Source organism: Fusarium oxysporum, chromosome 6, assembly GCF_000149955.1.
Source record: "Fusarium oxysporum f. sp. lycopersici 4287 chromosome 6, whole genome shotgun sequence".
NCBI classification, from domain to species: Eukaryota; Fungi; Ascomycota; class Sordariomycetes; order Hypocreales; family Nectriaceae; genus Fusarium; species Fusarium oxysporum.
Genome location: NC_030991.1, coordinates 4,272,322 through 4,283,928, shown reverse-complemented (window position 1 = coordinate 4,283,928; position 11,607 = coordinate 4,272,322). Strand labels below are relative to the sequence as shown.

Sequence of the window (11,607 nt, the reverse complement as noted above, 5' to 3'; positions counted from 1 at the left end):
TTTCTTAGAATAGAACCGGTTAGGGTACATCTGCGTAAAAGGTAAGACGTTTCGTCATCCGCAGCTTGTATGGTACTGTAGCAATTTTGCCTGAGTCACCTGCTCTTACGAGACATCCTGGCATCGATACCTGCCAACTGCCGGATTTTCGAGCCAACGTTGTCACGGTAAACTTCATGTTAGGGCAGAGGAAACTGAGGCATATGATCCCATTGCTAATGCTGAAGAAAAGCAACGAAAATTGAAGTCATAGCTTATTTTGTCTAGAAAAAGAAAAACCGTTTGTCATTATTATATGGACAAAGAGTGTTGTATGACAGTAGAAATCTATTAGCTTCGAGATTATTGCACTCCCTTTCCTACCCATCACTAAAACTTTTCACTTTTGACAATGGATGGAAGTCTTTAATTACAGTAGTTCAGTAGTTGGTTCGGGATATAGTATCCCAACATCCTCCATTCTCTGGGTAGTCCGAATGCATGCTCAATTTGCATCTCGTCTGTTCGACCGATCTTCATAAAGACACTTCTGTAGGCAAACAGTCGTCCTGCCAACCTATAACTGAGACTCCAAACTTGTACATCGAGGACTGTTCGAACGCTTTTGAACATAAGAAGTCGATGGGGGGCGTCGAGGTACTGAAGCTTTCCGGGGTGAAACACGTGGTAGTTGCGAAGTTGGAGAAGACCCTGGAAGAGGATTATGAATCAATTGAAAACAAAACCTTTCACCCTCATCAATCAAGCTCTCTGATACGGAACCGAGTAAATGGAGCGATACGAGTGAAGCGTTATGTTTCACTATACGATTTTACTGATATCAAACACCTTGCCCATCCCGATATAGCAACGATATATTCAATCTATGAAGAAATGCCCACATATGTTCTTGCAGGAGAATATCTAGAGTTGAATCTCGTCGACTTGTTTCAGCTGACAGAGGTAGAAATAGCGAGTGCAACTTCTCAGGTGAGATACCACTGAACCTTGGCGCAGATTGAGGGCGTCTCCACTGGAAGTCCATCCGCTTATCTCCGACCTCTCAGATTATCAATGGATTTCGTCACCTTTCTGAGTCACTAGTTGGAGCTGAGCTTGATGAAATCCGGGTTTCTCTTGTCGGTCGAGTGAAGATCGGTAATTTCCCTCTCAGTCTAGCCAAAACTTTTTGTTTTTTTTCTTTCGGCTTTTTCATTTTACCTCTTCTCCAGCTGACCTAGGTAATCATTAGTTGTTCAGACCTCCTCCGCTTGGCGAGGAGAACAGCCAATTGGGCTAGACATCAGCGAATACTGGCATGCTACTTTCATAAACTTTTTTCACTCAATGTTGCCTAAAAGAAATGGAAGACCCTTTGTATCAGATTTGGCAGCCGACTTTCTTAGAGCGTCATATGTTATGTTATGTTATGTATATTTTTCGTCCGGGGGGCCGTAGGCCCCGAAAGTCCCCTAATGGGGCACAGGACGTGCTGGGCTAGGGAAAATCGGATCTATCTAAACGCTAAGTACAGAAAGCCATTGGTTACGGGGGATTATCATTCGCGACGCGAAATTAGACACCCCCCTTGAAATCCAATTTCTACGAACGCGTCGACAGATTACACACTATCCAGCATATCATCGGCACAAATGGCGCATCGTACCGAGCCTGTTACCCGTCAGCGGGATGACCAGGCGTGGCTGCAAAATTGCAGTTTCTTAGAGCGTCTGGGACTTGTATGCCGCCCTATAGGGTAAGACCCGCAAAAAGCATGACGAACTCTAGATATCGAATGTAGACTAACTTGCATGCAAGCACGAGTTTCTAAAGCTGTCTCGGGGTGCGAATGGGCTCGCCCCTCGGGCGAAATATCGATATGGATGCCTTTTGAGGGAGACGATTCATAACGGATGAAACCTGTTGGATATGAAATCATGAAGAAACCAAGATAAAACTACGCTGTTCTACCTAATGCCATGTGCTGTCACTTCCGCCTCTTGGGCATGAGAAAAGCTCGAATGGAACTACGTAGCATGTTGAGTAGCTATTCATCTATTCAGCATTATTTCATACACACCAGCTATTGGTTTGTATAAGATGTGGCAGCATTTCAAATTCGTATTAATGGACACAAAGATCATCCACAGAATAGTGCACCGGTGATAAAAGTTGCTCTGCTACCGTACCTGGGCGGTTTTCATGATTATGCAAGTAGTTAGATCCACCTCATCCTTGCGCATCCCGAATATGTGCTTTGCTTCCGGGCTCTTGAATTGTCTTTGCACTGGGCTTGTCTAATTCTTTCCCGAACATGATGGGGGGTAGCATTCGTGTAATTTCGTAGTAGGCCCAGATCAGCTAACCCAGTGATGCACTTACGGCTGTTAAAAGCGTCGCAGGTGACATACAGAGTGCATAATAAATGTGGATCGGGTCCAGAACTAAATGTCAGACCGCTTCACGTAAGCAAACTTCACTCGAAAATAGGGCGGGGCCCTTAAGTCCGGACAAGCTAGGAACCAATGCTTTCGTGTGAAGCACGGCAAGAGCCGGAGACAAAAGCGATGCGTGTATTAACAAGTAGCCAACGAATAATCCTTTGGTCAACGTACAATAAACGCGTCGATTGTCGGTGCTTCCTACATGGTCAGCTTTTGCAGCCATCACATGTAATTCTTTCACACATCTAGAGCAGTCTAGACTCACAATAAAGATCCCTGTGAGAGGGAAAGATGATTCCTTGAGAGATATACGCTACGCTCGGCCATCACCATAGGTTTTCCCGGCCTTTCAATGCAGGGCTTTGTATTCCTTCATCGAGCTTGAGTTTTGTTCAGGGCGTAAGCCTACCGCCCCATACTACAAGGATGATATCTCTTGTTACGCAATGATGACTAGTATGTAACGTTATTGGAGGCGCAGAGGGCAGAGCTAGACACACTACAAGAAACCATTCATAGTCATCGTTGACTGGAAGCCGTCAGAGTGATGCAACGAGCTTCAGCCTTAGATGGGCCCACAGGGTTATCATCCATGATCGATTGTGATTAATCGAGAAATACACGCCTAACTTAAGGTATCCGTTACCTATGAAGCTCAAGGCATATGCATACCGTCCAATTCTGACCAAAGCCGGTGTGAAAGCCACGCATCACTAACGCGCGCCCACGAATACGATGATGTCCAGAACGCGATAATGTGATATTTCTACTTTGCAGATACCAAGCATCATGAACCTGCCTTTGGGAAACAACACAAGATAAACTTTCTTATTATGTGAATGCTCGTATGATCATAGATTTAATCCATAAAACGAGTCACTAAGCCATCGGAGCTTACCCCAGGGACCATTATTTAGGATCCCTCTCTTTGTCTGGAAGACCCCATTTGCCCTTGTTTCCGCCAGCCAACCTCTGATACTATACCAGCTACCCGAGACCTCAGTGGTGTCCATTCTGATCACTCAGTTTCATCGCTTACTCTCCAGCATCCTCCTCAAGTGATGGCGGCGATTAATCTGAAAAAGGATCCCCCGGGTGATCGGGATAATATGATCTTGCATAGAGCCCATTTTCATTACGAGGCAGAAGTAGACACGAACTTCGGCTCCATTCTATTAACTGCAATCGTTGCTACCGGCGGCCTTGTCCTTGGCTATGATTTCGGCTGTGTGAATGGACTTATCCGATCTAATTCCTTTATTGCCGTCGTCGAAGGTCCTGGAGAAACCAAAATATCTCAAAACAATGTAGCCCTCGTTATGTCTATCCTTTTCTGCGGTGCTTCTTTCGGGGCGATCAGCGGTGGTGCTCTTGGAGACCGACTGGGTCGTAAGTGGCTCATCCAGCTCAGCTCTGCCGTCTACGTGGTTGGCGTGTCTTTGCAAATGGCAGTTGGTTTCTACGACTCTGCCTTGGTACTGGTTCTCATCGGCCGCCTGATCGGTGGGGTTGGAGTGGGGATCAACTCAGTCGGAACTGTATTATACATGACAGAAACGGTGAGCCTCCTAGACTTCCTCAACGCAATGTTCCTAGCATAACTTCGATTTCACCTCACTTTACCGCTTTCTGCCGAAGGAATCCCACCCGTTTGCTGTCGACTTTTCCTTACTGACCTCTATCAGTGTCATTCTTCTCTCCGAGGCTACTTGATTGCCGGATATCAAGGATGCGTTGCTCTGGGCCTGCTAGTAGCTACCTCCATTGCCTATCTAGTCGGCAGAGATACCGATATATCTGCCTATAGATGTCTTGTTGCATGTCAATTCATCTGGCCGATACTCCTGGCCATAGGCGTTACGTTTATACCTGAATCACCACGTCATTTAGTCAACATGGGTCGCAATGAAGAAGCCTACACTGCCCTATGTCGCTTGCGAAATCCAAAGCCGCAGAGCGAGTTAAATAAGCAGCGTGTAGGGATGGAGTTGAGCGAAATTTACTTCAGCCACGAGACTGGCCTAGGTCCAGAAAGAGTCTCATTTCGAGAACTTGTCAAGGAATGGTTTTGCGCTCGCGTAAAAGGCATCGCTAGAACACCTCACAGAAGAATCCATCCTCTGAGCTTCAGTGTCTTTCTACATACTATGTATCAATGGTACGTTGCCACACGGAATGAACCTACAACCCGGACACGAACTGACCATTCATCTCCTAATGTAACAGCACAGGTATAAACTTTATCATGCTCTCCTTGCCCTCGCTCGCTGAGTCTCATGAGGCTCTCAGCGACCCCCTTGTGATCGCCCTAGTCTTTTCCTTTGTCCGCCTTTGTGCCACGCCCATGTATATGTTGATATTCCGGAAGCTCGGTCAGCGCCGGACGCTTTTCTTCGGCGGACTGGCCGTGTCGTCATGCCACTTTCTCACAGCCATTGTTGGTATGGCAGTTGGTTTGACTCATGAAGAGTTTGTGGTCAACCGTGTCCAGCTTGTCTTCATGGCTCTATTCCTTTTTCTCGTTGCGTCAAGCTGGGCACCTGCAGTGTGGATCATTACTGGAGAAATCCCTTGCACTGCTACAAGATCCAGGGACATTGGGATTTCCGCCGGAGTTCACTGGCTATGGGCAGTCTTCGCGTCTGTCTATACACCATATCTCATCGAGATTGAATGGGCCAGACGGTCTGCGATCTTTCTGCTCTTCGCCTTTCTATCTCTGGGCAGTTGTTTATTTGCTTACTGTTTTGTCCCTGAGACGAGTAGGTTGTTCCTTGAATATATCGAGGTTATCATTCAAGAATCAGATCCACGTGTTACACGAGAGTGGAAGCCCAGTGATACCTTTGGGTGGCGGAGAGATCCTAGGACTGAAGTGAAGCATTGTCGAGTGCCCAGAGTTCGAAAAAGATGGACATCGCTAAGAGAGTAAGATGAAACCAATATAGAACAGGGGAGGATTTCAGTCAAAGCTTGATTATTGAATACAACTACTGGTGTTATATATATTTGTATAATAGCATTCCGTTCATTCTTCTCTGCTAACACGTACGCTTGTTTAGGGTAAGTTCCAGTCTTGAAAGCCAAACCTTGACTGCATCTCTGTGTTATTGTAAAATACTCTGTGTAACAGAACTACCACTAAGGATATATGTTGTCATATCTAACCCTCAATATGAAGACGTGATTATGATGAATAAAATATGAGGCAATAACCTACCGCGGTATCGCCGACGCTCCGCGTGCGGCTCGGAGTAGATATCGGGGACGTCTTCTGTGAGGAAGTTGATAGCACTAAATCAGGTGACCAACCACATATCGTCTAATGGAGTAACAAGCGCTAGCGCTAACATCCTTGCCACACAAAGGGATTAGCCCCTGTGTAAGAATACTCCCATACTAACAGATATTATTGACAAACTGAAGGATAGATACACCTCTTCACTTCCCCACGAAACAACCTTAAATTAATCCGTTACGGCTTCACTCGCATGTGTCTATTTTCTTGTCTGTATTATTCAACAGTCTTAAGCCAAGATATCGATGATACTTGATTATTCAAGGATATTTTTGCCAAGATATCTGTCGACAATTTGTTATAGCGCTCCGTACTCTTGCTGTTTGGCATTCAAGCGCGTTATGTGAAGCCCAAAGGGGAGCGAGGTTTCCTGCACTCTTCGTCCTACTATAGACTCTAGGTAGAAGCATTCTTTAAGACCATCAGAAATTTCAGGCAGTCTTAACAGCATGCTATACTTCCAAGTTGCTGGCATAAGAAGATTAAACATAGACTGCGATGAATTCGTTGATTTTACACCTGCTCTATAGCTAATGGCCTTCGGGTATTGCCGTTGAATGCAAAGCGTAGCAATACTATATAATGTACAACCTTGAGCTTTAAACTGTTTCCACGGCTAAGGCACAACTTTGGGAACTACCGGCTTCCGCTTGATCTTACAGTTCGTAGCAAGGAACCCAGAACAAGCCATAGTATGACAACATGTTCTTTTGCTGTGGATAGGACTGAACGTTTACTGCTTCCTCTTTGTTCGTATCTTTTGTACGGGATTGCAAGAAACGTTGGTGGCTCGCTTCGGGTGATATCCCAGATTAAAAAGCCAAGAAGTATGGATAAAATCAGTATAGAGGCATAGAACAGTGATCCATATAATACAGCACTTGTTCCCACCACGAATGAGAAGCTTTGTGCTTCATTTCGTGCTATGACCACACAGATGACGATGGTAATTGCTTCTATCATTGACAAAGCCCATAAGCCCCATCTGACAACTGAGATACCGGAGGATATCTGGGATAGAACCCACCAGGCGCTAGAACTAGCCATGAGGAGAATGAATAACCATTTAGTAGCTATAGCTATGCCTTCTGTGCGTTTATAAGAGTCTTCGCGGTCCGATGGCGACAACAGGATAGCAGCCAGTGGTTTGCGGGTAACTTTGCCATTGATCGAGTAAATGCCAGTCCCGTCAACATGTATACAGAGAAACTGGTGAAGTACAAAGTCAGGGCTCATTGTCAACCTTTCAGCGGTTACGTTCACGACTGAAAACGCCGCAGTATTCGTAACCTACATTATCAGTCAGTGTGGAATTAGGAACAAGGAAACCGGGTAAACTACATTCAAAAATGAGCAGTGAGTTGTGTCTAAAGGATTTGGTGGAACTAGGAAAATCAACGGCACAATTAAGAAGAGCCATGAGAGGAAGTAGCTTTGTCCGTGAAACATGCAAGTTGAGGCGTCACAAACCAATCTGATAATAGCCTTGCTTGAAAGAAAAGATTGTAGAGCTTGTCCCGCAGTTCATACCAATAAGTAGCTTTTTTCCTTTATTGCCTTAGCCTATTTGTAAATGAATGCACCCAATCATTAGAGGCATTTGTAACTGCTATTCGTTTTATCTTAGGCTGTCGTATTAGTCTAAATGTATAAGATGATGGGACAGGAATAGACAAGGCACCGTCGAATGACGAAAGTTCCTATTTGTGTCTATTTTGGCATACGTAGATCTATGTTGCGTAGAAGGCAGGGGGAATTTCCAATTAAAGCAAAGCTACAAGTTAGGTGACTTCGCTATCAGTCGTCAAGAGGGAAGCGGTCTGTATTTCACCAGCATTATCGCTTGACCAACTACGACTATTGTCAATATCGCTTAATTCCATGGCTTCTGCCACGCTGGAAGTGAATCGCTACCCAGCGGCTTTTCGTCAATACTTTATTAGCACTAGCTAGGACATATCTTCCCGATGTAGTCCTTACCGTAGGTAAATAAATATTTCATAGGATTGAGCTTCGGTGAACATGTTGCTTATTATTCTTCTATGGCGACTGTCCTCGGTAAGCGTCTCTATCAGGTTCATGTTTATTAAAGGAAAGGAGATGTTATACAAAGATGCGACAGGCCTGGTCTCTGTCAGTGTACTGAAGAAGGGAAGCAGCCTTGTAAGGTACCACGGAAATCATCTGACTCCATCCCAGGTGTAGGATGACGGCATTTTCAGTCCCGTACTGCAATGTAATCGTGTGAACTGGCGCAGGGTTTCTCTGCTGGGAGTGTAAATGCGTCTCAATCTCGACAGACTGTGATCTTTGACGTTTGCATAGATGGATATTCTTTTTCAAGGTTAACAATGAGACTTAACTTTTATTTAATCACTTGGTAAATCTTGGTTTTGCTCCCTCTCGATGTTCTGCGCCACCCTCTTAAGTCGGTCAACATGCTTCGGCATCTTACCTAAGGTGTAAGCAATTCCACAGAATCCTGTTCTCACGGAGTCCTAACGAATATAATACAACTTTCACGCCAACGAGCTATGTGGCTTCCAGGCTCCTTTTCTGGACGCTAATTGGTGAATTACTTCACACCATACGAGTTTATGTGGTAAAACCTAGCGGATGCAGGCTTCTAGCCCTTCAGGGTGGTCGTTGTTAATCGACAGTGGAGTTCTATCTTTATTACTTATGTCTCCTTCATGTTACTTTATCATACACAGATAATTATGACACTCAGAAGAACCGATGTTCTAAGAGCTCACACTGTATTCGAGATCAAATTCTTCTCCTATTATCTTATCCTAACCAGATTTCGAAGCAGCTGCCAGAGGACCTAATGGCACTCCTTACTCTACCGCCAGAACTTTACTTCGAACTTGCTGCTTTCCTCGAGGCGAAAGACCTTGTCACATTGCTTCAAACTAGCAAACAAGTCTATCCTATCATCGAATACATTTTATACTATCGGGATACAAAAAGCAACAGCCCAGTTAGCCTCCTCTGGGCGGTAAGAAAGGGAATGATAAACACAGCCAGGAAAGCCCTTCGTGCTCTGGAGTGTGAGCGTATTTCCCACGACCTGCAGTCTAAATACACAATCCAATTGATATTAAACGAAGCTCTGTGCCTCGCGGCATCGGGGGGACACACACATATCGTTCAACTTATTCTCGGCGAGGGCGCTGATGCTAGTGCACAAAGAGGAGGGCGCGCAACAGCTCTACAACTAGCAGTATTGCATCGCCACAAGGAGATTATCAACCTTATCCTCGCTGCCTCTAGTTAGTTCACCAGCTAGGTGTCTTAGCAGTATATATAATACGGTTAGTAAAGAACGTAACGATTCTTTATTAATTACGCTTACTATTGCTTCATTACTTCGTTGTTTGGTTGAGAGTTTGCTTGTTGCTATATCGCCTCTAAAATTAAAAAACACGTAAACGAGCTAGAAGAGACACCGAAAACTCTCCTCTCCAAGATTTGCATTAAGACAAATGGTCCCTAATCATTTCTCTAGCGTAAAAATCTGACCCCAAGGCAACGGTGAAACCGTAAAATGGGGATTTTGACTGAAATGAGGTTGGGACGCAAGATCACTTGGAATCATTGGCGCCACTGGAGCCGTTGATACACATGGTCGATAACACAGCTGTAGTCTATCCCTTCCATAACTAAGCTCCGTGGAAAGAACCACGAGGGTGGTAGCGGATGAATAATTGTGGCTTATTCCAGAACGACATCAATTCGACCTCTTCAAACCAGTGTAGGCTCTTATCGACAAGTTCCCAGTCAAAGGAGTAGGCCATAGTGGCGAGAATCAGACTCGCTTCAAGATAGGCGAGATTGACACCTAAACAGGCACGAGGGCCAATAGAAAATGGACGGCTGGCCTCCTTGTTATTTCCTGTCTGACCTTCAAGCCAGCGTTCAGGACGGAACTCATCAGGCTCTGGGAAAGACTTCGCATCGTGAGACATAACAAAGTTATCCACTGACACTTCAGTGCCAGAAGGAACGTACCATCCGTCGATCATTGCCCCAGGACACGTCCGCGGAAGACCAAGCGGTACAGGAGGAAACAGACGAAGACCTTCTTCGATGGCAGCGCGGAGGTAAGGCAGCTGGTTTAATGAATCTCCTCTGATTTCATCAAGCGAAGCAAAAGAAGATCGTACTTCACACTGCAGTTTCGACAGTGCAGTTGGAGATTTCAAAAGCAGATATGTGACACCCGCTAAGAAGGTGGCCGTGGTTTCAGACCCATCCAATAGCAATATCTTAGCTTGCTCTGCGAGATGATCACGGTTGAAGCCGCCGTCTCTAAGAATGTGCGCGAAGAAGTCCCTGCGCTGGTTGAAGTCGCCCAGCTTTATACGACGAGCGACCTTCTCCTTTGTCAGACTTTCATGGAACGCCATGCTGTCTTTAAGATCTCCTGGTATAAACAAAGATAGAAGGCCTTCCGAAATACCCAGTCGCTTAGCTGCCTGAATTATGGTGAAGTGTTTTATAAATTCCAAGATGAGTGCAACATATGTATCTGGCTCCCAATTCGCAACCGATTCAAACGACTCCCCAAATGTCAAGTCACCTATTGCCAGTCAGCACTGTTATAGCCTTCCCAGATCTGTCACTGGTTTCGTGCCAGCTGGTGTAACACACCGATGATGTCGAAGGTAAGCCAGGTGAATGCAGCCGACATATCTACGCCGCCAGTTCCTGGGTTGCCGCGTTGGCTAATCTGGTGGACAAATAGCCTGGCGTGCCTCTGAATCGTGCTCTCGGCCTCCCGAAGGGCACGAGCACTGAAGGCGTGAGAAAGGGATCGTCGTTGGGACCGATGCGATTCTCTGTCAATTGTGAATACGATATCAGGATGCTTGATGGACGCGCCTCGGTTGTAAAAGTATTTACTCTTTGGGAAAGGCGTTTTGTGGCCGACGGCATGGTTATAGATGTCTTTGTATGCTTGTGGAGTCTTGAAACTAAGCTCATTAGGCGCAATCCTCACTACATCGCCGTATCTGTCGTGCAATTCCCTCATTACAAATGGATACTTGCCTCCAGTCCATGCACGAAGGAACCAGAACTAGTTTGGATCTGCATCAGCGATCGAACTCCAACGAAGAGAAAGGGGCCTTGCTAACTTGGCTGCATGCGGCAAGTTTAGGACCTGGAAATTTGGCGAGTGGATGATAGAAAAGACGATAAAGGCATAAACCAGAGAGCCCGACTAGTATCTTTTCGTTGGGCAAAGTAAAAGAAAAGCCAGAGTCAGCCAAGTGCAAACGGAAATATAATAGGCTTAGAATACCATCGTAAGAGAAAGAGCGACCCAAAGGGCGGCGAGTGTTGATAGAAAGTTCATCGAACAGGAAGAGTCAATATCTCCTAATATCAATATTATCTTTGATATGTTTGTCCTATACAAGGCTTTGTGGATCGCCCTTCTGCCTGTTTACAAAGTGAAGTCTGAGGTAGAGAGAGCTTATATAAAGACCCAAACTGCTTTATATAACTAATATTGGTAAGGTAGCAACCTCCGGTCCTGTCTGTCGGTAATGATCACGATTTCATAGGATGAACCTGAGATACTATGGGTCGGGTACCGAGTATGAAGATACGTAGTGAGCTTTTATATCCATCTTTGATAAAAGAGGGAGAGATTTCCTTTCTCACGACTGCTTCTCGTACGTGCTACTTTTCTTTCACTCCGTAGGAACTTCTTCAAACCCTGCGAAAGGATTGATTATTATAGAGAACCAATGATTCCGTCCATCTGCTTCAAGCCACGGTCCGTCGCAAATACACAGTAGTTGATATCGTAGAGGCTTACCGTAAACATCCTATAATAGTACCTTAGCTCATCTGCTTTATGAACCAACGGTTGAT

General features: G+C 45.3%; 4 protein-coding genes across 7 annotated transcripts; 2 read left to right on the top strand and 2 right to left on the bottom strand.

Moving 5' to 3' along the window:
• Positions 1–3,275: 3,275 nt before the first annotated feature.
• On the top strand, positions 3,276–5,563 carry FOXG_17537 (uncharacterized protein). Its single transcript, XM_018397545.1, has 3 exons — positions 3,276–3,982; positions 4,109–4,581; positions 4,650–5,563. Exons 1-3 carry the CDS (start codon positions 3,485–3,487, stop codon positions 5,353–5,355), a joined length of 1,677 nt encoding a protein of 558 aa, XP_018258564.1. The 5' UTR covers positions 3,276–3,484; the 3' UTR covers positions 5,356–5,563.
• A 251-nt stretch (positions 5,564–5,814) lies between these two features.
• On the bottom strand, positions 5,815–7,276 carry FOXG_22846 (uncharacterized protein). The gene is made up of 2 exons (XM_018403264.1): positions 7,063–7,276; positions 5,815–7,011 (listed from the first exon to the last, which is right to left on the bottom strand). Exons 1-2 carry the CDS (start codon positions 7,168–7,170, stop codon positions 6,358–6,360), a joined length of 762 nt encoding a protein of 253 aa, XP_018258563.1. The 5' UTR covers positions 7,171–7,276; the 3' UTR covers positions 5,815–6,357.
• An 870-nt stretch (positions 7,277–8,146) lies between these two features.
• Positions 8,147–9,161, top strand: FOXG_22845 (uncharacterized protein). Its single transcript, XM_018403263.1, has one exon. The coding sequence runs from the start codon at positions 8,552–8,554 to the stop codon at positions 8,999–9,001; it is 450 nt and encodes a 149-aa protein (XP_018258562.1). The 5' UTR covers positions 8,147–8,551; the 3' UTR covers positions 9,002–9,161.
• On the bottom strand, positions 8,618–11,602 carry FOXG_17536 (uncharacterized protein). Of its 4 annotated transcripts, XM_018397543.1 has the most exons (6): positions 11,030–11,602; positions 10,863–10,955; positions 10,777–10,804; positions 10,378–10,700; positions 9,080–10,306; positions 8,618–9,017 (listed from the first exon to the last, which is right to left on the bottom strand). In XM_018397543.1, the coding sequence occupies exons 2-5, from the start codon at positions 10,870–10,872 to the stop codon at positions 9,387–9,389; spliced, it is 1,281 nt and encodes a 426-aa protein (XP_018258560.1). In that variant the 5' UTR covers positions 10,873–10,955; positions 11,030–11,602; the 3' UTR covers positions 8,618–9,017; positions 9,080–9,386. The 4 variants fall into 4 exon arrangements, with proteins under 4 accessions (XP_018258560.1, XP_018258558.1, XP_018258561.1 ...); XM_018397541.1 differs by having other exon boundaries at positions 10,378–10,804; XM_018397544.1 differs by lacking the exon at positions 11,030–11,602 and having other exon boundaries at positions 10,863–11,006.
• Between the last annotated feature and the right edge of the window lie 5 nt (positions 11,603–11,607).